The sequence below is a fragment of the Balaenoptera musculus genome, chromosome 17 (genome assembly GCF_009873245.2).
Source record: "Balaenoptera musculus isolate JJ_BM4_2016_0621 chromosome 17, mBalMus1.pri.v3, whole genome shotgun sequence".
Taxonomy (NCBI): Eukaryota; Metazoa; Chordata; class Mammalia; order Artiodactyla; family Balaenopteridae; genus Balaenoptera; species Balaenoptera musculus.
The window spans coordinates 68,894,044-68,919,730 of record NC_045801.1 but is presented as its reverse complement, the minus strand read 5'-3'; the positions used below and the strand labels follow the sequence as shown (position 1 = coordinate 68,919,730).

At 44.0% G+C, this 25,687-nt stretch overlaps 2 protein-coding genes across 4 annotated transcripts in view; one reads left to right on the top strand and one right to left on the bottom strand.

The window, feature by feature from the left end:
* TRIM55 (tripartite motif containing 55) overlaps positions 1 to 20,299 on the top strand; it is a 42,063-nt gene extending 21,764 nt beyond the window's left edge. The window contains exons 6-11 of one of the 3 annotated variants that reach the window (XM_036830711.1): positions 77 to 99; positions 203 to 327; positions 1,558 to 1,799; positions 3,176 to 3,463; positions 4,790 to 4,877; positions 19,268 to 19,360. In XM_036830711.1, coding sequence (XP_036686606.1) covers positions 77 to 99; positions 203 to 327; positions 1,558 to 1,799; positions 3,176 to 3,463; positions 4,790 to 4,877; positions 19,268 to 19,278 — 777 coding nt within the window. In that variant the 3' untranslated portion in view covers positions 19,279 to 19,360. Of the gene's footprint in view, positions 1 to 76; positions 100 to 202; positions 328 to 1,557; positions 1,800 to 3,175; positions 3,464 to 4,789; positions 4,878 to 19,267 lie in introns of all 3 variants that reach the window. The other 2 variants (XM_036830710.1, XM_036830712.1) reach the window with 2 other exon arrangements.
* Positions 20,300 to 21,195: 896 nt separating this feature from the next.
* CRH (corticotropin releasing hormone) lies at positions 21,196 to 23,122 on the bottom strand. Its single transcript, XM_036830844.1, has 2 exons — positions 23,068 to 23,122; positions 21,196 to 22,286 (listed from the first exon to the last, which is right to left on the bottom strand). Exon 2 carries the CDS (start codon positions 22,274 to 22,276, stop codon positions 21,695 to 21,697), a length of 582 nt encoding a protein of 193 aa, XP_036686739.1. The 5' UTR covers positions 22,277 to 22,286; positions 23,068 to 23,122; the 3' UTR covers positions 21,196 to 21,694.
* Positions 23,123 to 25,687: the final 2,565 nt, after the last annotated feature.

The window sequence follows — 25,687 nt, the reverse complement described above, 5'->3', positions numbered from 1 at the left end:
AAGGAAAGAATTAAATCTCAACACCGTCTTTGATGAAAAGAATTTAAGTAGGCTTGTCTTTTGTTTTCTTCCACAGAATGCCAAAACCCTGTTACAAAAGTAAGTAGTTTTCATTTCATGAAAAAAAGTATACTTTTCATTTTTACCCAAGGCTATCAAACTTTACACAGTGACAAAAAGTGGCAACTTGTCTTTGTTGCAGAATTTCTGAAGCATCGAAGGCATTTCAGATGGAGAAAATAGAACATGGTTATGAGAACATGAACCACTTTGCAGTCAACCTCAGTAGAGAAGAAAAAATAATACGCGAAATTGATTTTTACAGAGGTTTGTTATTCTTCTGACCATTTGGCCAAAATTGCAGGTGTGTGAAAGCATTAGATGGGTTCAGTGGGAGGAAAGGGGGATTCAGGATCATCTCCTCAATGGATGTCGACAACTTTACAAGGATCATAATCCAACGTGAAGCTCAATTTCATGACAGAATCATATAGTTTGTTGACGGTGTTTATTTAGCTTTGCATATCACAGTGCTTATTATAATTCTGGTATTAGGCATTTAACTCTGGGTTGTCAAATATTTAATAATCGATGGTGATGATAATATCTCAACTTCAACCCTGCACAAGGTGTGAGCCATAATGATAATAATGTGAAGTGTCATCAGGTGCAAGGTTAAGGATGAGATAAAAATAAAACATAGTAGACACTTGGATTAGACATTGTAGCACTTTCACTTAAACTTTAGAGGGCAAGAAAAGCAATGGGTCATAGAGTAAGTCACACCTGGAAATAAAACTGAGGCTATGTGATCAGATGCACTCAATGAGTTCTATACACATCCCTATCATTTGGCCTAGAAATCCCAGGCTTGGAAATTGATCCTGATGAAAGAGTTGAAAAGAGGAGCCCATTTAGATGATGAGATTCCTTGGCTAGACCACTATAATGCCATAAACTTGGAGCAGTGCCCACAGATAGAACTTTAGAAGCAAATCTTCAGGATGAATCTTTTAAAACAATCCTTAATATCGTCTCTCATTAATATTGCCTGAGGAAATATTAAGATCAGTGGGTTAAGAAAAGAGTCATGGCGTTAACTGTGGCAAACGTCAGCATTCACTGAACAAAGAATGTGATAAATTAAACAGGGCCGGTGTTTTCTGACATAGGGAAGAGAGTTGTGTTTCCATTTTATTTGACAGAGCTAAATAAGTGACAGTCCCAGCTCTCCGGGAGCTTGCAAATGTGACAGAGCATGATAAAAATGGGGACAGCCTCTGGGGGTCAGGTGGATGGTGCCCGGGGGTGAGGACCGCGCTCAGTACTGGCGAGGGGAACAAGGAGGATGGTGATGATTGGAACCACTCTCACAGTTGTCCACATTTAATTAGAAGCGCAAGCCCCCCCCCGTGGCGCACTCGGGCCACAGTTAAGTGTCTGATGGACAGGATTTCCCCAGCCCTGACCTTAATCTGAGCTATAAATACTGGCCAGTAGTGTTTCTCGTGGCCGCAGTGGTAATCATAACGATATGAAAATGCATTGCCTTACCAGAAGATGAAGATGAAGAAGAAGAAGAAGGAGACGGAGAGGGAGAGGGAGAAGGAGGAGAGGGAGAGGGAGAAGGAGGAGAGGTAGTAGAAGTGGAAGAGGCGGAAAATGTTCAAACAGAGTCATCAGGAGGAGATGGAAGTCCAGAGAAAGGCCTGGAGCCCTCTCCGCCCGCCTCGGAGCTCCAGGCTGCCCAAGAGCCTCCTCCAGCCCTGCCACCCGCTGCCGATGCCCTGGCCACACAGGTAACCGTTCCTGAGCTCCTTCTTACAGGCCACGCACGCGTGCTTCCTTGCTGAACAGCCTGAACAATTTATTCTACCTCAAGGAAAGGAAACTCTATGCCAGACACTTGCATGTGGAAGATAAAAGATTTCAGGGCAGTCGCAGTGTCAGGGAGAAAGTCCTCTAGATGATTCAGCAGGTTCTTTGTGGTTATAACTGGTTGGCAAGACTTAGTGTCACATGATTTTCTCACCAATGACACCCTCAAATCTGAGGTACTCTTTGGAGATTGTGTGCGTGTGTGTATTGTGTGTGTGTGTGTGTGCGTGTGTAACATGTTAGTTCACAGAGAGCTGATATCATGAGGATTGAGTACAGATGTAGGATAGAGGTTGAGAAATAAAAACGGTTACACTTCCGGAACTTTGAATTTTCTGTAGGTAATAAAGGAACTAAACAGAGAACCCATGCTAGTTTATGTCCCTGTTGCTTACCCCGAAACAGAACTATAGCTTTTGTTCCATGGGCAAATAGATGAAGCTTAGTTTTCTGTGTACCTGTCATTTGATGAGATTATGTGTTGACAGAATTGTTTTTAAAAATTTCTTAGGAAATTAGCTCATCCCAGATACTGTACTTGATTGACTGACTTTATGTTTCTAAGATGTCACTGTTTGGTGTTCAAGCCTCTGTACTGACTGCATGACACCTTTAGCAGACAGATCCCAACCTGTTGAGTTTGTGGACAATGAAGACGCATAAAAAAAAAAAAAAAGTCCTGCTTTCAAAGTGGATTGGAATTATCTATAGCAATAAAACCTCAGAGAGGGAACTCAGAGATGGAATTATATCCTATGCTCTGTCTCCGTAGGAAACTGGGCTAAAATACTATTTATAGTTCCTAGGATCTTGAAATTCTGGGTATACCAATTGCAGTGAGATCGAAAGGGGTATGGTAACTAAATGAGAGTTGGGTTTGATCAATCAGATCAATTTTTGGTTTTAGAAAAGAGGTTTTGGGGGCCCACATATAACATAAGAAAAAAATTAATGCTGGTCAATAATTTGCCCTTTCTCCCATATCTGATATTTTATAAGCAACCTTTGTTTTAGGCTTCTGCTGTCTGCCTGCCCAGGCCACCACCTAGTGAAAGACAAGCCCAGAAAAGAAGAGGGGGCACATGCAGATGCTGAGACAGAGGGCCGCTGGCTGCGTTCTTGCCCTTAGTGCTTGCGGAGGGTGGGGTGAGCTGAAACCTGCACTAGATCGGGCACTGCGCAGAGACCTATCAGTTTTCAAACCGCAAGGGAACTAAAATCGATTGCCTTTTTTTCTTCTTCTTCTTCCTTTTTTTTTTTTTTTTTTTTTACTTTTGAATGCATCTGTCCTATGAAGGGGGAGGTGGTACCCACTGGCTCTCAGCAGACCACAGAGTCTGAAACTCCAGTCCCTGCAGCAACGGACACTGCGGATCCCTTGTTTTACCCTAGTTGGTATAAAGGCCAAACACGGAAAACCACCACCAACCCACCTTCCACCCCAGGGAGCGAAGGTGTGGGGCACGTAGGGCCTTCAGGTTCTGAGGACCCGAATGTGCGGAAGGCAGAAGGGGCAGAAGCCGCAGCCAGTGAGAGGGCAGCAGTGAGTGGTAAGGAAACTAGCTCACCTGCGGCTACTTCTCAGGTTAGTGTCGATGCTCCGGTGTCTGAATGCTAACCCCCCCCGTGCCGCCCGGGGTCCAGCCGGGATGACGGCAAGAAGGAAGGGCTTCCAGAGGGGCAGAGAGAACCCAGGGCCTTGGGCAAAACAGAGGCAACTCACGCCCCCGTGTTGGCTTGTTTCTCTAAGCCTTACATGAAACACAAGAAACACAAATTTGACTTCACTCTGCCCATGCGTGGCGACCTCACAGCTGGCTTCCCAGGGGAGGGGTGCAAGCGAGCCTGGCCCTTAGGCCTGCAGGTGAAAGCTGCTCCGTCTGCAGTGGCTGCCTGGTGTCCCTAGCTCCCTCTGCAGAGGCCACTTGACCTTGCTCGGCCTCTTCTCCATCCTCCTTGAGCTTCCGAAGACTAATCACCTGCTTTTGTGTCGTTCCCAACAACCCCTGGGGAACACGTTTGAATTGAGTTCTGTGTCCACTCTGGAAAAATAACCTGATTCCTGGGTTCTGGGAGTGTGCCGGTGACAGCTGGGCAAAGATAGTCTTGGCTTAATTAAACTGGTGCTTCCTAAGCATGAGCCCCTGGGAGCAGAAAAGCACAGGTTTTCTTCCTTTAGTATTTTTTAAAGGGTCATTAAATACCTCTTTTTTTTCTTTTTATAATGCAAGTGTGAAGTCCACGTCTTCTTCCTAACACTGGGTTAGGATGTTTGCATGGCTCAAAGATTCCATAGAAGAAATCTTGCACAATTTCTTCACACGGAAGAATGTTCATGGTTACTCCATACCCATGAGTATTCTTACATGACGTGTGCGTGTGAGTGTTGCCCAGACACGGAGCTGGCAGAGAAATATGCTCGAGTTCTGTGCCCCTGGGTCATCCGGTGATTAGGAACAACAAATAGCATATTTTTAAATCATAAAATTACTCTCTTGCCTGTATATGCTCAAGTGAACCTCGATTTCCATGAGGTAATAAATGGAAATGATTTTTGGAAAATTCAAAGATGAACATGCTTTTGTGCCATGTATTTATTTTCACAGATGAAAAATGACAAAAATAAATGTTTGGTGTAAGGAAACCTTTTGTGGTTGTTTTTAGGTTAAAAAAAAATGGAGTAGGAAGTTTTCTAGAAAATTGATGGGAACTTTATCTCTAGGAAGTCTGTGGGATTCCTTACGTATTTAGTGGAGGTTGAGTCAGGAGGAACTGCTTTCTGAAAACAGTGATACAATGATAACCCGAAATAGGAGAGCGCTCCAAACGAAACGGAAAACTCTATCTAAGTGATGCTGAAAAATATTATTTGTGATAATATCAGTGAAGCTTTCTTCTTGTTCTCTCACAGGAGTTAGCAATCTGCCTAGCACTTTCGGCTTTTCTTGTACTTCACTACATCTGGCATCAGATTCAGTGCTTGATTTTTACTTTAATGGGTAGGAAATATTTTCTTTTCCCTTGACTAACATCTCGTGTAGCTCTTCCGTAATGTTCCTCTTCCGTAGGCCCAGGGATGGATCTCTCCCCAACTCTGAGGCTCAGCCACCTAAAAAGAACCAAGTTCTTAGACAGTACTCGTGGCCTTAAGGCACCTTCCTGAGGAGAATCGCTCCATCATCTAATCCTGCATGGAGGGGGACCCTGACTCAGAACAGAGACTCCGTGGGCAATTATTCAGTAATCCAGTGGGAGTGGACCCTCCAGAATAGCCATTAGGGGAGGCCAGTTTCAAAAGATGTCCATAATGCTGCGAGGACGCACTGCTCTTAAAGCAGATCGAGGACCAGCAAAGGCCTGATTCAGGAATACGCAGGGTTTCCATTCGATTGTGTAGCAGCATTTCATCTGCCTCACCAGAGAGGAGCCCAGGAGGTGGCCAGGTAACTGCATTGATGGGCAGGTGGACCAGGTGACTTCTAGTTCTTTCTGAACCCTCAGACTCTACAGTGTCTCTCCTGGGAGAGGGGAGCCCTGAGAGAAGGGTGCCATGGGGACAGCAACATCAGGGACATTTCAGCCAGGTGAGATCTGAATGCATAAGGAGCCAGAAGGCCAATGTTCATCTACTGGCCATAAAGAATCAGAACCAAAGAAAAGTCACAAAGCCAGCAAACAGCATATTATTTTTGATATACTTTGATATACTCATGGTCAAGCCTATTCTTGATTACTGTTAGGAGGTTTGCTTAGGGACTGACATCTTACTCCTTTTGCAGCCTTTTGAAAATTATCAGCTTAATGAATCATATTTAAAGATTCAAACCCCATGTGCTTTTGAGTAAATGACCTTGCTGGACCCGAGACCCAGCTCCCTGCGCCTGTAGCTCAGAAGTGATCCGGGGCGACTGGTGCTGAAAGGACTCAGCTATTTCTGGCTTGCTGACTTTTCCCTGGTTGACATTGACTCCTCTGGAAGCTCCAATCATAGCTCCTTTCTGCCTCATTAGCTGTCTGCTCAGCAATGGCAGTAGGCTCTCCATGGGTCCCTGTCATGTCTATAACCGTGTGTGAGTAGGACCTGCCCCAGTGTCTAATAGTCAGCCAGAAACCTGTGTGCCCTAGAATGTTCTGAGTGTCCTTATCATCCGCGCAGGTGCATAACTCCTCCTCCTGTCATTATTTGCGGTGAAAAGCAGGGGAGGAAGTATTGGCCATGGACTCAGTGGGGCAAATGGGGAGAGAGAAAACTCCATGCATAATTGGAATATCCTGAATAACTGGATCTGAATAATTGTCTGAGGAGTTCAGTTTATATTCTGAGAATTCAGGTTTGGGGCTTTGTTGCCATATATCCGTGTAATGCTTCCCTGAGGCTGCAGGGGGAGAGTCATGCTTCTTGTCTGCCATCCACTGAGCCCATGTCATGGATGCTGTCATTCACATGCCTGTCATGAGGCTGAGGCAGGTGGGGCGGGGTGGGTAGGGTGAACTGACCTTCTTATTTCAAAGAACCTTGCTTGTGTCATTCCTGGGGTTTGAGAAAGGGCCTTTCACGTAGCGAAGGAAACCTATTCATGATGCAGGACCACTCTTTGATCCCTGCCTGAAAGAGGGTATGGACAGATGGACAGAGATGTCACCACAGCATCAGATCCCCACCTCTGTGAAGGTTTCGCAGGCCTGATTCACCTTCACTACCTCAGAACCCAACTCACTAGATTAATATTTGTCCAATGCAATGTTAGCTTGTTAGAATTTCACACTTCATCATTAGTCTTTCCCTGAACATTTAGGATGTGACACAAGAGTTCTCCTTGATTCACTGGTAGTCTTACCTCTCTTAACAATACGGTCCTGTGTCAGGAAACGAGGTTGCCTTAGAATTTCAGAAGCATCTAAGGATCTTGCTGATCTGTAAACTCACTTCAGCCCCATCAGTGGAACTGCAAACTTTTTAAGAAGGCAAATGTTTCCAGGCGCTTTCCTCATGGCCATTCACACAGTGAAGCCTGCCCTTGCTTTTGCTGCCTGTGATTTCTGATGCTGTATTAACTCTACTTTATCACATACCTTCTCTCTTCACCTAATTACGTAGGCAGATTATGCATCAGAAATTGGCCATGGCAAAAAAACAGACGTTGACTCTGCACCCGTGGTGAACCGGGATTCTGCTTTTTGTTAGATCAGAGGTACATGTTGCCTTCCCCACCTTCATTCTCGAAGGAAAACTAATTTCTCAACAAGGTTTGGATTTAGCCCTATATTACACTGTGCAAAGCCCATATACATGAAATGTTTTTGGTTTGTTTTTTTTTTTTTGGCCGCACTGCAAGGCGTGTGAGATCTTAGTTCCCCCAATCAGGAGACTAGGAATCAAACCTGTGCCCCCTGCAGTAGAAGTGTGGAGTCTTAACCACTGGACCACCAGGGAAATCCCATGAACTGGTCTTTAGCTGCAAAATGGCTAAGTTCCCACCCTTCTAGACCAGACCTGCTCAGGTATGCTCAGTCAATGCAAAGAGAGTTTGGAGGAAATAGCATTTGATCTACTTCATGTGTTAATTTTAAAATTTATTTTTTAAAAAATTGCACCACGCCCTAGTCAACCTCAGAAGACAGGGCAATAATAAGATGGGGAGCACACAGTGATGAGGCCGGCCGCCCTTGGAAAGCAGTCTCTGCGAGCCCCATCTCCTGGGTGATTTCCTTGTCCAACCTGCTTCCTCTGCTGCCCTTCTCTTCCTACCTACTTACATGCAAATCACACCCAAGTGTTAACACAGGGACCACGCCCACCCCCATGGATAACTGGGTATTTTATTGGGCATATGTGTGGCAATTAGATTTTTCCAGAAGTGGGAGCAGCAACAATTGAAAGCCCCTCCGTGTTCCCCTTCCTCCCTTCCCAGTGAGGCTTAGTGGCTTTGGTTGGAAGAATTTATTCAAACCATTTGATGAGAGCTGTACAGGGAACAGGGATTTCCAGAGAAATGTCTCCCTATTTGGTAGATAAACTTGGCAGCTGCTCTGGCTGACATTTGCTCTGGACCATGGCAGCTGCCTCAAGGTCGGAGGACCCCAGCCCCACTTCCACCACCACCACCACACACACACACACACACACACACACACACACACACACACACACACACACACACCCCTGCAGAAAGCCAGTTGCTTTGGAGATGGGGTTGTTGACATTAAAATCTCTGCCACGTCTACCTCTGTAAAGAACCACAGCTTATCTAGTTCACCAGAGCATGAAGCTGTAGTTGTCAGAGACCCTAAAAGCTTTCACCATATCATAGCTATTTGTAGTTGCAAGGATAGAATATCCACTTTCCACATTCCATTCTTCAAGTCTGAAAGTAGACAAACAAGTTGGATAGAAACTCTGCTAAGGCTTGGGGCTCAGGAAAGATCAATGAAATCCAGAGACAGGACTTAGGTTCCTGTCCTGTTCCTTCTGCATCTGACTCTGGACATTTAATTTCTTTGAGCCTTAGTTTTCTCATGAGGAAAAGGAAGCAACTACTCTATGAAAGGATTCATCTATTTACACAACATTAGAGAGTGAAAAATCTGGTACTAAGAATTTTATAAATTGTTTCAGGATGTTTTCATTGGGAGGGGTATGGACTTAGGCCTGACACAAATCATTCTGGGCGACAATAATAATAATAGATTTTCAGTGAAATAGATAGCCCATTGCATTTCTCAAAATGTATTTCTTGCCTTGAGGCTCTTACATAAATCCCTAATTCCCAAACTGTTTCCAAATCTCCTCCTAGGCACCCATTTAGCTGAATGTTTACACAGCTGTGATTACCCTTATAGATGCCATAAACTCCACAAAGTCCATGTCTGAAGTCCACCTAAAGGTACTTAGGCCTCATTGCCCAGTAGAGCAAAGACTTAGAATGTACACAGTAAAGGTAGTCACGGAATATTAGATGAATGAAGAGATGACAGATGATGTGAATTTTTAAATTTACCTATTCTAAGTGTACGGGTCAAGAGATTTTGACAACTATGTAGCATTGTGTAGCCACTATCACAGTAAAGCTATAGAGTATTTCTATCACTCCAAAAAGTTCCCTCACGTGCCTTTGCAGTTAATCTCCTTCCTGCATCCCAGCTGCTGTTTTGCTTGTCATTATAGTTTTGCCAGTTCTAGAAGATTGTATAAGTGAAACATCCAATATATAGACTTCTGTGACTGGCTTTTTTCACTTTGCGTAACGCTCTTGAGTCATGCATTCGGTTGCATGTAACAGTAGCTCGTTTCTTTTTATTCCTGAGTAGTATTTCATTGTATGGAGATCTTCCAGATTGCTTTCTGTTTGATTTCTGGTTTGATTCCATTGTGGAGAGAGAATATTTGTTACATGATTCCCATCCTTTTAAATGTATTAAGATCTGTTTTATGGCCCCAAATATGAGCTAACTTGGTGAATGTTCCATGTGCAGTTGAGAACCTTGTATTTTCTGTTGTTGTTGGGTGGAGTGTTCTATAAATGTCCACCAGGTCAGAGAGTGTTGTTCAGGTTCACTCTATCCTCACTGATTTCCTGCTTACTTGTTTTATCAATTGCTGAGAGGGGAATTTTGAGATCTATGACTCTCATTGTGGATTTGTCTATTTATCCTTGCAGTTCTATCAGCTTTGCCTCATGTATTCTGAAACTCTGTTTAGGTGCCTATATTAGCATTGTTATATTTTCTTGAAGAATCTATCCCAAGATAAGTGTTAAAAAAAAATAGCTCTTTTTGTGTCTGCCTGCTTGAATGGATACAGAGAGGTCCTCGCTCTCAGAGATCAATACTATTTTTTAGGGTTGGGTAGAGAAGTCAGAGGGCCGATGGGGAGAGCCTGGAGGAGGAAGATGCTGACAATCCCTAAGACGTTCCAAACGGCTGGCCACGGAAGACCTCACGGCCTAAACCCAACACACGGGTCCCCCCTTCCTTCCACAGCCACGCACAGGGCCAGGCATCGCAAGGGCTGCGATGGCTGAGCTGCCTGATGCTTTTAAGTGACAAGGCTGAACTTTACAGTCTGATGATTAGTTTTCACCGGTCTGTGGGGCCCTATTTTTAGTTTAGATGTAAATTGCTTTATGAGCTAATATGTCTGTACATTTTAATGACATGCCTCTGCCCCAGTTCACTCCTTGTCCTGGCTACACCCCTTTCCATGGAACTGCAGAGGCCACCCTGTTGTGGGCCAGGGACTTCCAACCCTGGGCTTGTCCTCTTGGCTGAGAAGGTCCAAGGTTCCCAACCCAAGTGTTGACAAGAAGGTGCAGATGTTCCTTCCTCCTGTCCTGAGTGTTCCCAGATGCTTCCTATCGAATATATCATGAGCTCAGAGACAGAACATCTGGGACAATGTGGGTTACCCACACCTTTGGGCTCTTCACTCTAAAATAGCAAAAGGGATATGTGGAGTCCAGTGCGGGAAGTATCTCCAAGGAAAACCAGCCCATGGCCATCTTAGTCCCCAACCCAGGTTCTATAAATGTTGTCCTGTGAGGTTATAAATGTGCTCCCAGGGGAAAATAAAAAACATTTCTTAGAAGAAAGAAGGAAAGAAGGAAGGCAGGAAGGAGGAAAGAAAGACACATGGCACTAGCCAAGATTCTTAAAGCCCAGGGTTTATTTCCTAGAGTCTCAGAAACCAATACATGTGTCCCCAGACCTGAGATCTTATCAAATTTCTCATTAATCCAAGATTCAGTCCCCTTGAAAATATTAATATCTTCTTAAACTGGGATGAACAATAGCCAACGTTCCAAGGAAAAGCAGGTGTGTGGAGCCCTGGGTCCCCACGAGCTGTCACACACAAAAAGATAAAATAATTTTCATGTAAATAACCTTTGAGACCAAATCATTCACTCCGATCTTAAGGGCAAATATCAACTCCGGCTGCCACTAGGGACTGAGAGGTGAGAGATGCCTGAGGCTATAGGTCCAGAAAGCTTCTTTTCTGAGCAAGATTAATTTCACAAGGTATCACAGAACGTTTTAAAGAATAAAGCAGGAGACCAAGAATATGATTTCCCATGAGTGTGACTATAGGTCCTGTGTTCTTTGAAATGATCTATTTAATTTTCCAAAACAAACTGAAATGAATGAAAATTCAACTATGTTCTCTAAATTTAATTGAGGGATTCAGGGTGTCAAATTATTTTCAAATAGAAACCCCTACTGAGAGCAATTGCTTGTGTTTTACAAATTAGGAGATTCAAGCTTATGAATCGAATTGCTGATAAGCCAGGCACCCTGACTATGCTGGAATTTCACTTGGTAAAAATAGAGAGACAACCAATCAGCACTCAGGACTAGCCTACATTTACTGCATAACATTGTCCAGTACTTAATAGTCCCGGAAATCATAAGAAGTTCTGATAATGAAATGCAGGCATTTTTACATAGAAAAAATTTTGGAGTAAGGTTTTTATTTAAAGAAGTCAGTTTTAATGAGACTATTATATGAATATTATTAATGCTTTTTCATTTGTATCCTGCAACTGCAATTTTCTCTTTCTGGGTTTTTTTTTTTTCCTGCTGGGAAAGTGACATCCTAATAACTGTCAATGTGGGGACTTTTCTAGAAGGGCCAAAAAAAAAAAAAATTCTATACTGCAACTGTAGGCTATATTTCTCAGGATCAAATAGCTTCCTTAGTAAAAGTCACTTTAATAGGAAGCTAAAATGGATGTATTTGTTTTAAAGAGGGAAATGTAATGTAAATTGTGTGTGAGCAGCGTAATGAATTCATTTCCCCTGGCAACCTGCGCCTACAGCTCTACGATTCCTGAAAACAGTAACGCAGGCACTGGGGAGAGCTCTCTGGGGGAGTTGTTATGACATAGCTAGTTGGGTTTTGCTTCCCGTATTTTTTAAATGTTTATTATTCTGATTCTAAGACTCTTGCTAGTGTTGTACATCCTGTGGATTTTTTTCTGTCTTTATTTATGTATCTCAGTGATTTCCAGGCCTTTTCCCCACTACAACCAACAAAGCAAAGAAGGAATCCACCATCGTGAGAAACCAGTGCCACGTGGTAATGACTGTAACTAATGCGCAAGGTCTTTCACAGAGATTCTCTCATTTAAACCTCACAACAACCCTGCACAGTAAGAACTGTTAAACTCCCTCATTTTTTAGTGGAGGATTATAGGGGATGAGTGACCTGCTCCAAATCACGGAGCAGCTGGGAGCTTGGTGCCCGGTGACCCCTTGTCCACCACCACGGAGTGTGTGCGTGCAGTAGGATGGAGGCCATGCCCACATCTAGGAAAAGTGGGTGAATCCCCACTTTACCTGTGTTGACGTGATTGAGGCAAAAATAGTGTGACCAAGGGTTCTCTGCATTGACTCACCACTCATGACACACGGACATAGAGAGGTCGGTTCTCGGCCTCCACCGCCTGCAGTGACGGGCGCATACATTGCAAATGAGTGCACCAGTCCTTCGGCTGCACCCCACGCTGCTGACCCACCTGCCCCTCTGTCTCTGACTTCCTGGGGTGGAGTCAGCCTGTCCCCTGAGTCTCACATGCTCATCAGCACTCGCTGCCTCTTTTCTCCTTGGCTTTATGGTCTCAGCATAACCCATAGAGTTACTTTGAGCCAATTCCTCAACCATCCCATGTTTTCTTGTCCATGAATGGGGCATAGCAATACCAGCAGCCTCCCACAGCTCTTGAAAACCTGTTTGCCTGTTTCCCTCACACAAGGCAAAGAAGTCCCGTTTGTGAGGAATTAAAGATCTAATTAGCATCCTTTGTAATTCAGCTCTCCGTTCAGAAAGGCTGAGAACACACACACTCTGTGCTGGACACACAATGTCGGGTCCATGCCTGTAAGTTTTTGCAGAACTGTGATATCAGCATTTTCACTTCTCCTTCCTGCTCCCCTCCGACTCCATCAATTCCTAGACACCATGTTTGAAACAGACCAAAGAGAGTACACCACACATCTTCCTCCAGGTTAAGAAAAAGTGAGTGAGTTTAATTTCTTCTCGTTTCATAGTCCTGGTTTCTGATCTTCCCTAACTTAGCAAGAGGGAGACAGCTAATGGCAACGAAGCCCCGAGATCAACTCCCTTCATCCATCCCTTCCATCCCTCAGTGTGCAGAACTGTAAATTCTCCCAAGGGAAAAACATGCTCTTTAGTGAATGTTTTCCTTCCAGGGCTCATTTGGTGGGGCGAGGGGTACCTCTTTTCTCCTTCCTCTAGCATCTGTGGAGCGCGTGCTGTACTGTCACAGCTCTGTGCTGCATTCCTAACACACCTTGATTGCTCTGCCACTGAGCAGAGATGACTGCATTCCTGTGAAAGAATTGCCCATGATGGACCTGCCCAACCGAGTTTCCAGGGCTTAGACCCTTGGCTGTGAGTCACCGACCATGCCCCAGTCACTTCTCAGGCATTGACGACTGGCCCAGGGTCTTGGCTGTACTCTCTTTTCCAGTCTGGAATCCATAATGCTTAAGCTCTCCAGGGGCCTGAGGTTCAGGAATGCTAAGCAGGGAGCAGGCCAATGCTTGGGTTGAATCTTTCTGAATAAACGTTCTACCCTTGACCTCGGCATTCCTCCTCACACCTGTTTCCAGCATCCGGCTCTGATTCTCTGACCCAGCCCAGCAGGTGCAGGACAGACACTGGTGGTCGCCCACTCAGTGGCCTCAAGTCTAGCCTTACCCTTCTCACCCACATTCCTTTAAGTCAAATGGCTTTCACTGTAGATGCTCAAGGCTTCTTTTGGATTGACCTAGAAAGACTGGCATTTAACATGCATGGTAACCAGATCCTTCCGTCAGGTTGAATTTGTGATTGGCATTCACGGCAGCAGAGAGGAGGGCGAGGCCCAGGTGTGGGGCTGGACACAGTTTCCTCACTGCCCCCGGCACCTCCTTCCGTGCTGGGCATGTGGCGGACATGTCCACAACAGCCCGGCCCTCAGGGTGAGGCAGGGCCATTTCTAGGTAAAATGGTATCTGGCAGGGGTGGACCTGGAGCCATCAGCGTCCATTAATGTCTCAGGTGCAATTCAGTTTATCCAATCAGTTACTATCACTTGGATAAGCCTGAGGGAATGGAACGCAGGACAGTTACGTTGTAATGGATCAGAATCGTGGGTGGTGTACACGACGCTCATTTGGGGAAGGGCTGAGGCTGGCACCTTACGGAGGCCCTGGGAAGCTTAGAGGCAGCCTGTGGGCACCGGTTACTCATCAGAATGACCTGGCACAGCTCGCTCTTTTATTCTGGGCTCGCAAAAAAAATTCCTCTCATAAATGTGTCTACCCTGTCTTATGCCAGAGTGAATATCAGGAAAGCGTCTGTTACGTTTTGTTCAGTCAGTGAATCAAGTGGGCCAAGCCGCATTTAGGTAAAGGGGGCTACTGGTGTCGCCCCCAAGCCCAAACAAGAGCATTTCCTCCAAAACGGCACCCAGTTGTATCCCCTGCGCTAAGTGTCCAGGGACACATTTGGCCTCAGTGAAACGCCGAAGGCAGTTTCACGCTTTGATTGTCAAGAATATTGCCACAAGAAGCGTGTTGGCTTTTTTACAAAATTCATCCCATTTAGCATAAAAATCAAGCCAAAGACTCCATTGAGTATTATCCTCTCTCTTCTTTGACACCTTCCTACTAAAAACTAACCTTCTGTTAAGAGCAACAAGCTTGTGTGCCTTTACAGACCAAGAAGGTAAGATTAATGAAAAAGCAGGTGAGGTGAAAGAAAAAATGTTGATAGAAGCACAAATATAATACATGATATTGTTTGCTTTCCTCTTAACTTACTTTGAGCATAGCAACTGTACAAGCACAGTGATAAATGGCCGCTGAAAACAGCCTTGCAGCGGGGGAGGCAAAAGGGAGTGGTGAGCACTGTGGGAAACTCTGCGGGAGAGTGCATCCTAGCCCAACGGGACCGTGCTGCTCAGCCCTTCCTGCAGGTTCTGGGTTGCTAAATTTCTGCTTTGCCAAGAGGACCTGGTAATCCAGATTTTAATGGGAAATCTCCTAATTAAAAATATTGTTTTAATTGTGGTTAAAAACACATAACATAAAAATGACTGTCTTAACCACCATTTTTAAGTGTTCAGTTCAGTAGCACTGAGTAAATTCCCACTATTATGCAACCAACCTCCAGAACTTTTTCATCTTGCAAAACTGAAACTCTATACCCATTAAGCAATATCTTCCCATTGCCCCCTCCCCCTAACCCCTGGCAATCACCATTCTACTTTCTGTTTCTATGAATTTGATGACTTTAGATACCTCATGTAAGTGGGATTGTAGTGAATTTGTCTTTTAGTGACTGGCTTATTTCACTTAGCATAATGTCCTCAAGGTTCATCCGTGTTGTAGCATGTGTCAGAATTTCCTTCCTTTTTTCAGACGGAGTAATATCCCATTATATGCATATGCCACATTTTGTTTATCTATTTACCCATTGACGGATACTTGGGGTGCTTTCACCTATTGTGAATAGCGCCACTGTAAACATGGGTGTACAAATACCTGTGTGAGTTCCTATTTTCAATTCTTACTGAATTTCAGAATCATACGGTAGTTCTATGTTTAGTTTTTTGAGGAATCACTATGCTATTTTACACTGGTTTACATTCCCACCAACAGTGCACAAGAGTTTCTATTTCTTCACACCCTTGCTCCTAATTTTTTAATGTTTGCAGCTAATTCAAGCCTTTTTCAAAATGCCATGCACAGTTCAGGCCAAGCAAACACTGGCCATAACCTGGAACTGCCCTATACACAGAGAAAGATATCCACAAGCCTCTGGCAGAATTCATGCTACTTTATCCCCATCAGCAAGAAATGGTACTTGATGACGTAACAAGGATGATGCGTACACATCACTCAGCCCTGAGCAGAAGCACGTCTCACCACCCTGCTCTTCAGGGCAGGGAAAAGATAGCCTAGTACCATAATCTGACATTAATTTTTTTCCCTTTCAAACGGCATTTGATAGTAACAGGAAATAAATCAAAGGAAAATAAAAGATTTTGTGTTTCTGAGTGAGTCTGGTTCATGAATACCCAGAATTTCTGGTCAAGTTCACGTGAGAAAAATGGTCTTTCCTTTAAGCAAAGGTATATCATTCCCTTTGGCTAGTCTTCTGTGGATCTTGACTGAACTGGGTCTCCCAGCTGAGATGGAAAATTCTGCCTCCCTGTTCCATTTCCTGGTTTTATTTTATGACTCAAACTCACATTTCTCAACTTATCTGAAGCCCCATGCTGATAGAGCAGTGTTAAATGATGGTTGTTAAGTTTGTTCATTTGTTACCTGAGGAAAATGTGTAAAATATAGAAATAATATCAGACTAACAATCCTTTCTTCCCCTTGTCATACATCTCAGAATAAACTGGAATGCAGGGCAAACTCAAAAGCAGGTAGAGGAGATCAGTGCTTATCATTCTCTGTCCTTTGTTCAGCTTCAATGAGACATCATTATTCCCAAGAAGTAGCACTTCCTGTGATGAAGGAGAGCCAGCATTTGGAAAACTATTTAAAGGAATACATATATACATTTCTCTTGGGGAAGGCTGTAGGGAAAATGTCTGCTTATGATTGAATGGGCTGTGCTTATAGAGAGATTTCTAAATTTTTAACTCCTTCTCCCTTTATGAGAGAGCCATATATAAAGTCGGGCCACGTGGAGGTACACTGGACTGGGTGATGAGTAATCGTGATTACAGCATCCCAAAGGAACTCAAACTTACACATGATGCCCAGTTCTGGAAAGATGAGCATCACAAATACAACTGTCTTTCTTTACTGGGGCGTCTTGGCTGTTGTATATCGTTCCTCACAAACAGTCCCCAGGTGTTTCTGTGTGGCAGAGGAGCCTCTTTGCTAATATGAGAAGAAAATGAAGGAAGGAAGGGAGGGAAGGAAGGGAGGGAGGGAGGGAGGAAGGAAGGAAGGGAGGGAAGGAGGGAGGGAGGGAGGAAAAGGAAAGGAAGGAAGGGAGGAAAAGGAAAAGAGGGAGGGAGGAAGGAAGGAAGGGAGGGAGGAAGGAAGGAAGGAAGGGTGGAAGGAAGGAAGGAAAAGGAAAGGAGGGAAGGAAGGAAAAGGAAAGGAGGGAGGGAGGAAACGGACATTTATGAAGCAGTTAATATAAGTGAGTTGTGTGCAAAGTGCTTTAGGTGCATTACTTTATTTATTCAGCCCTTACAACAACCTTGTGAGATAGGGTGTCATCTCTATTTCACAAAAGAGAAAACTAAGGCTCAGAGAGGTTAAGTGACTTGCCCGAGTCATACAGCTAATAAGTTGTTAGTCTGGGATTCAAAACCAGGCTAAGCCTCTTTGCATAAAACTTCCTTGCTGAGATGGTTCGGGGCGGGGTGGTCCTCAAGTTCACATAAATAAGACCAAGGAGACGGTATAATCACCTATAGATACTCAGGATAATCTCCGCTCTTAGCCCCCTGCTCTGGCACCGGCCTTTCTGCTCTGAAAGATAGCATTGGTCCATATTGTTTGGAATCTAATAACTGACTAAAAACATGAGAGTGTAAAAGTAGCAAACCCAAACTATCTAATACCAAGTTTTGAAGGCTGTAGGGTATTAACAGCTAAAACATTGAAAATGGAAGATAGATTTTAATCTCGAGTATAAAAAAAACGCACTAAAATATATACAGATTCCAAAAGCAGCCCCAAATGGCTTGCAAGCCACCAGCAGTGTCACAAAGATTCTATTCCTCTGCAGAAAATACCTTACCCAACTCTAGTTTCACCCTTCAGATATTTCAGAACAACTGTCATGGAAGTTTCCTCTAGATTAGAAATTGCCTTCACGGAAAAGAGGCTACAAAATGAAGCCTGATGGTCTGTTCATCTAGGCAGAATTCACTCTTCACTCACACAGAATGGCTAGAGAAAAGTACTTTACACATTAATGATATGCCTAGATCACCTGGGTTTTTTTAGGATTCGTGAGAGTAAGGTGACTATGATGGAAAAGAGAAGAGTTCAGCATGCATACATAGGCACAGGGTTCTGTCAGGATGATGTTTATTCCATATCAACTTCAAGGACATTGAGGTGGCTAACCCATTACCCACAGAATCTAATAACAGCCTTTTAAAAAAAGCCCGGTCACCCTCGATGTCTCAACTATTCCTTTATAGAAATCTACCTGCTTTAGTTTTATTCTACTGTGGCTAATATGATTCCATGGCCCTTCTTAACTTTCTATCAGGGAACAACATGGCAGGGGGAAGGATAATCCTAAAGCCATAAGGACTTGGGAAAATTTTAGTGAGCTTGAAACATCAGCACCCGGTATATACTTAGGGTAAAATCTGGTAAAGTGCAGGACAAGCACTCATTTTTCTCTTGAAACTAGTTTGAGTGGCAACAAAACAACATACTTATCAAAGTTCTGCTTTGCCGGTGCCAGGTATTGTCCATTCATACAGCAGCTTCATAACATCACCCAGGGATTCTGGGTTGAATGCATGTGCCTACCTCATTGCTTGGGCATCAGTGGCATTCTAATCCCATGTGATAACTTTACCAGTGAAGTCATCAGAATGTTAGTCTGTGTTTGGTAGTTCTCTGAGGAAGTTCTCTGTTTGTCATGGTACCTTCAATGTAAGCAGTCTGAATTTTTACTTCAAGTCGCATTTCAGCAAGACTTCTTTATGATTGTCCCTCCCTCATTCCACTGAGTGATTATTTTTTAAATTCAAGGCATCATAAGTAAATTTTACTTATGAGATTAGATAGATCAATGACTTCAAAATCATAACTTGTATCTGTCTGGTATCTATAAAAGATATCTCTTTAGAAATGTCTATGTAATTAGATTTTATTGCTTGGAGAAAAAAGTCCTTTTATTCATGATTTGCTCAAAACTAAGCTTGCAGTTTTGCAAAAATTACATATATATATATTTTTTTTTTCTTCATATGCTGGTAGAAATTCTTACTTTAGCAGTGGAGAGATTATAGTATGTCATGTGATGTAGTGAAGTCATTTAAATCAGGATTTTATTTATTTTGCAGACTTTTCTAAACCCAAATTCCTACTAGTTTTAATGTTATTTTCATCTCAGTAAATCATGTACAAGTGGACTTTTAAAAAAAGTAGAATAGCCTGTACTGTTTCCCAAGGGGCATGCATTACTGTTGCCCCTTTTTAGATCATGAGTGTGAATTCCTTTCATGGCTCTTGGCCATAGCCAAGATAACCTGAGCTTGCTTTCCATTCCTAATAATAATTATGTCCTATATAATTATTATTATCCTTTCCCCTCAATAGAAAAGTGACTGGACCAACTCAAAAAGGACTGGCCTCTTTTTCCTCTGATGCAGATTTTCTTCTGTTGCAGACTGGATTTGAGGACCCTCCCCTCCAGGGACAGGCTGCAGCTTCAGGGAGTGGGAATGGAGCTGATTCTGAGCCAGCTCGCCATGTCTTCTCCTTTTCCTGGTTGAACTCCCTGAATGAATGATGTTCATTCCAACTGCTGCACCTCTGTCTGCCTGGCTGAGATTCACACAGGCAGCAGGGAACCTAGATGAAACTAATATTATGCAGATGATGAAAGGGACCTCTGAACGGGATTTCTACCAAAAATACCCTTTAATTCCAGATGACTTAGCTAACACATTGAGGGAAAACAATGCTTTGAGAAAACAGTTGCAGAAAGCATTGGGAAAAAAGGAACTTGATCTTACGCAAATCTTTTATTGTGTGGGAAACATTATGAAGGGTTTGTAGGTGTGGTATGTGTGTGTGTGTTTCAGTAACAAGTGGCAGGTGTTTAAAAATGTGGGCACTACACTCTCGTCTCTAATACGCACTGTCTTGTGTTATGACATCATAGTAGCTCTTATTCTCTTTCCTCTTTAACAATGCAGGTGGTCAGTGAGATTCAGTGTTAATTCAGAAGTGACTGATTTATCAATATATGGACAAAAGGTAAATCATTGACCAAAGATATGAGATGCTTCACAAAGCTTTCCTCTTTTCCACCACAGATGTCGCTGAATGGATATCCAGAAATGTTCTTTGACTCTGGTGACACTTTCATAGTCCAGAAGGCTAAAGGCCAAGGACATTTCTTGTGACATTTTTCTAATCTTAGTTTTAGATATGCAGATATCAGGCACTTTAACTAAAAAAGACTTTTCAACAGGAACTGGCTATTTTCTTATGTATCCACTGAGGCACCAATCTGCTGAACTGTAGAATAACTGCATGTATTTAAATATATATATATACACACACAATACACATTGTACAAATATATATATGTATTTAAATCATGCTTTATTTGTTCCACCATAATTTTGCCTCCTTCGAAACATAAGTTTTAACTTTACTCTGTATGAACTCTTAAATAAATGCTGTTTTTAACAACTTAGTCTTACAATGATTTATTATGTTTCATATCATCTTATTAATCCACTAATCAAGTGAAGTTAAAGGATCTCACGGGAAGAAGTATCCTCATCCATCCAGATTAATTCTGAAGTATTAAACATTCGATTGAATTTTTAAAGTTATAACTAAGCTACCAAAGGCGAGTGCATTGTAAAACTAATTAGGTGTGCTGTTTGATTTTAGAAGTGCATAGAGATAGTTTGTATTCCTAAGAATTAAAGTGATTAGGGTTGGCATAGACATACATGAGGTATTTGTGAAGTTATTCAAGTCAAAATGTGCTTTATAAAAAAAATGTTCCCAAGGGCCATTTTACAGCAACTACATTTAGTTCTTTTAAGTGGAGAGGCTACTAAGTTTCTCCTACTAGAAGACAGCAGTGGAAAATAGCTTAGAAAAAAAGATAATTAATGGTACCAAAGTAATCGTTTGATAAAGTAAGCCTTTCTCATGGGAAAACAATGCAGCATTTTGGCCCCTAATTGGAGGAAAGCCCCCCCACAGCCCTTGTCCTCTTTTCCTTTCCTCCTTCCCCACTGTCCCCAATTATTTCACATCTTATAGGTAATCAGGGTTAGATGTTATTTCCATTATGAATCAATCTTCTATTTATAGAATTACCAAGCCTTAGAACTGGAAACGACTTTCCAAATTATTTAACTCAACCTCAGAGGAGTAATCTGGGGTGCAGAAATGAGTCCAAGGTGGTTGCAGTGTAAGCCACTGACATAGGTTTGTGTTTTTAGTAGAAAATTAAATGCAAGGAGTTTTGTTTTCTCTTGTGCTGAAGTCAATTTGGAGGAAGTAAGGAGCTCAGAGTATATTCCCCTGTGAGCACTGAAGAGGAAAAATAAAGTCATGATTACCTTTGCAGCTTTTATTAGAAATATAAATATTCAACATTCTCTTACACAACCAAATTGACCAAGGATTGGAAAGCTGTTTTATTACTGAAACATTTACAAGGAAAAGTTGGTTCAAAGAGCTTACAGATTTTGACTCACCCACCCAAGAGAATGACATTCTTTTTGGCTCAAATCACAACCAAATCAATTGGGTGACTTCTGTCTGCTTCTTCAAAACATTTCCTCCTGGGTCTATACTCTCTTTAAAACACTGTTAAAGACACCTGGAAATAGAAACTATAAGTACACGGTACAAATTACAGGATGTTGCGTTGCTGCACGTGAATACATGTGTGCATGCTCACTAAGGAGTACGGGCGCTCTTGCTGTACATCCTCTACGTCTCAAGCTATATAAAAATAAACAAATGGTATCAGAGCAATGCTGTGGTACAGAATACTGCATTATTTTTTATTTTTACTTTTTGTGTTAAATGCAGAATCTTTCTGGCCAAACGCACCGTTTCATTTCCCAATAATCTCCATCAGTTTCCTGTTGCTGTGAGCTTGCTGCGCTAACTGCTCAGCCCTGGCCATTTCCAAGACTTCTCGGAGGAGGTGGAAGGTGAGATCCAGGGAGATGGGAGGTTCCTCGGCTCGCCTCTCCCTCTCCGGTGCCTCCTGGCGGCCGCCGAGGGCGTTCTCGGCGCCGCGTTCCACCGGACTCGCAGGGCTGTCGAGCGGGCGCCGGGGCAGCGGCAGCTGCTGCAGCAACGCGCGGAAAAAGTTGGCGGCCACCTCGTCCGGCGAAAGGCGGCTGCCGCTGCTGCCGGCAGGAGGCGAGGAGGCGGGCGAGAGCGGAGCAGCGGGGCTCTTATTGAGGCTACCCAGGCGGAGGAAGTACTCCTCCCCCATGCGGAGCAGGACGGGCCGAGCCTGCGGCTGCTGAGGCTGCGACGAAGGCTGGAAGAAATCCAGGGGCTGGGGGTGCTGCGAGGCCTGCCGGGCCCCCGGGACGGGCCCCCGGCTAAGGAGGGCCCTGCACGGCGGGCAGGGCAGGAGAGCCACCAGCAGGACGCCCGCGGACACGAGCAGCGGCAGCCGCATGTTAGGGGCGCTAGGTGCGGCACCGAGGTGGGCAGAGGGCGGAACGAGAGAGAGAAAGAGAGAAAGGGAGAGTTGATCAGAGTTGAGCTCAACTGGGAGGTGCACTCGGGGTGGGGGGGCTTCCTACAGGACGACACCCACAGACCTGGCTCGGGGGCTCGGGCGGGCGCTGTCCGCGGTGCTGAAGCGCGCAAACTCGGACTTCCAGAGTTGGAGGGAGACCGAGACGGGGAGCAAGGAAAGGGACGCCTGCAGGGCTCGGCGCCAAAGCTCAGCCCCTCGTCAGGCCGGACTGACTCTTCTTACGAGACTCACGAAGGGACGGTCCCTGAGTCCCCTTTGTAACGGTCCCCCAAACCAATCCCCCGAGCTCTAGAGAAGACCTCCAAATTTAAGATCTCACCTGTTCTACACATCTCCCCCCACCCCCCACCCCACCCCTTCCGGATGTTTCAGCGTTTTCCTCCCAATTGAGAACTGCTGCCTCCTCCTCCTCGTTCTCCATCCCTGCCCTTGCATCCTTCTCTCGGCGGCTGGGATGGATGGGGGGCTCATTTACGCAGCCAGCGAGGGATAACTGCCAGTTCGGGTAACGATGAGCAGCCGTCTAAGTTCGCTTTAGCCACATCCCAGCTACTATCGGAATCTTGAGGCACAGCCGGTAAACACACACACACACACACACACGCACGCACACACACACGCCTAGGGACAGCTGGCTGCGCGGCGCACACCGTGGCAGCTCGGGCAGCGCAAAGTTGGAGGCGCGTTTCCGTCTAGGCGCTCCCTACCTTCCGAGGCGCTTCTGCAGGTGAGCGGAGCGCTGCGCCTCTCTGCAGAGGAACGTGTCCGGGGCTTTCTCAGGGGTTTTCTTCCCTTCTCCCTTCTTTCCCCACTCTCTTCTTCTTTCCCTCTTCTCTTTCTCTTCAGTCTCTCCACGGACTTGGGCTCCGAGTTTCTCCACTCCAGAGCCCGGAGTGGGATTTTATAGCGTCGACCCTCTTCAGAAACCACGCGGCATCTGCCTAATAAGCTGACGCTCTCTTGACAGCTCGATTGCGTGCTGCCTCTGCTCCTGCATAAATCACAGGGCCCTGCCGGGGAACGAGGGGCAGAATTTTTGCTCTCTCAACACTGAATCTCACATCCAATTATATCAACAGATATTTATCGCCTCCTTGGTGACGTCAACGAGCCCTAAAATGGAAGGGCTTCTTATGACTTGTCCATTGACAAAAATTCTTGAATGAGATTTCCCAAGTGTGAAAACATACTGACCTCTTACTAGGAAAGGCCAAACTGAAGGTCAGGAAAGAGACAGTGACTGAGAGGGGAGAGGAAGGGAAAGAGTGAAGGAAGGGAGGTCTATCAACACACGGTCTTGTGGGAAAAGCAGTAACCAGTTATAGGGGGTGACTCTGGATCCTCCCCTCCCCTCTCCCACCTAACTTCTCTGACCAGCTGTGTCAGGCAACACCTCAGTATTGGAAAATATCCCTTTGCTAGAGACAAAGTGTCCCATTACCTTTCTGCCTGGATAAGAATGAAGAACAAGGAGATGGGAGTGCAGAGACGTCCAGCTTTTAAGCCTCTAACTGCTTTTTCCTCCCAAGAACAGATGAAGGAATTATGAGTCTGCAGAGGCAAGACCAATAAGTCTCTTGAAACACTGCCCAAGTTTTTAAAATGATGCAAGAGCTACTCCCATGATGAAGAGGCACAAACCAGGTTGTCAGGAAAGATTTTAAGTTCTCCCAGAAACTCACTGTTCCTCCTCTCAGAATCTGAAATTAATTTTGGACTTTTCTGTTTCTAAATTAGAGAAAGTACCAGTGAGAGGTGAGTGAGTTAAACTATCTTTATCTAGTTCACTCAATGCAAGCCCAATGACAGAAGCATTCATTCTAACTTCCTATTCTATACTGGGAAAGGCTTAAACTGCTTGATTACAGGGCTGAATTTGTCAGTTACATGTTTTCATTGATGAATATTGAGGCTGTAAAGATAACCTCATTCATTTTAGTTCCAAATACTATTAATATCCATGATAGTATCCACATCAGGAGCACCCAGGTTGTTGTTGTTTTAATTATTTCTTTTTCCAAATTCAAATGTGCTGCATGGGAGACTGGCAAATAAATAAATGCTCTCTGGCAGTACCACAGAATGGAATGCCTATAAAATCACACTCAAATTTCAAAATAAATCGATACTATCATATAGGTGGGAGGCAGTTACCTCTAATTCTGCAATTCAAAATTCAATTCCAAACTCTGGTGTCTATGATTCAATTCAGCTTCTATATAACCATCAGAGCTGTTTATCAGAAATTTCCTTTTCCTCATTCCTGGTTACCTCTGCTACTTCCTTTGTAGCTAGCATGACAGATGATGCAATGCTTATTTCAACTCCTATTTTTGCATCTATAATAATCCACAACTGCTCTTAGAAACAAAAGGAAGGTAGAAAGAGAAATTCTGGCAGTTTCCAGAGAAGTCAGCCCATAGTTGAATCATTGCACTATGGAATGTACTTTTGACATAAGAGAACAGAGAAAGAAATGTGTCTTCTGGGGAAGATGTGAGTTGTTAATAGAAGATCATAATTATGAAATTGGTTGAGATTTTGGAGGAAAACTGTGTTTTATGTTAGTAAGAAAAGAACCCTCTTCTGTCCCCATTGGCATATCTCAGCTTGGATATCAACCTGGAGGTGAAAGTAGATTTGAAAGGGGAAGTTGAGGTTAACGGATACAGAAGAAGAACTAGGAAAGGGATAAGACCATGGGTTTAGCTGGGGAGACCTGGGAGGTTCCTCCAGAGAAGATACAACTTATTCTAGGCTTTGACTAACCCCAAACCTTTTCAGATCTCTCTCCTCTTGGGCCATATGGAGAATGTTGTTTTAGTATAGCTCCCTCATCACTGCTGAATCCTTGCTGTGAGATTTTCCTAGAGTAGGCAGTTGGTTGGGCAAAGTGACTCTGACTAGGGGTGAGGAACAAAAGGCCTAGATCTCAGCGGAGGAGGAACTGTGCAGAGTAGCCCCTACTCGCCACAATTTAGCCAAAAGTTAGATCTCATCAAATCACTGAGCATTCACATTAGAAATGACTGGAAGAGATCATTTAGTTTTAATGAGAACCAGAGAGGTTAAGTGACTTACCTGAAGTCTCTCAGCTAGTTAGTGATAAAAGTCAGAATTAGAATCCAGTTCTTTTGACTACCAGCTGTAGTATTTCCATAATATAACAATACCCTTTGACCTGCCTTTTCCAGCAGAGACACAGAAACAAATTGAAGTGAGAAGATGAATTTAGGTAAAGCAACATGTTCACACACCCATCCTGAGTTACCTTTTCTCCGACTTTCGTATATTGATAAATCTCCTAAGGCATGAGAGCACAGAGAT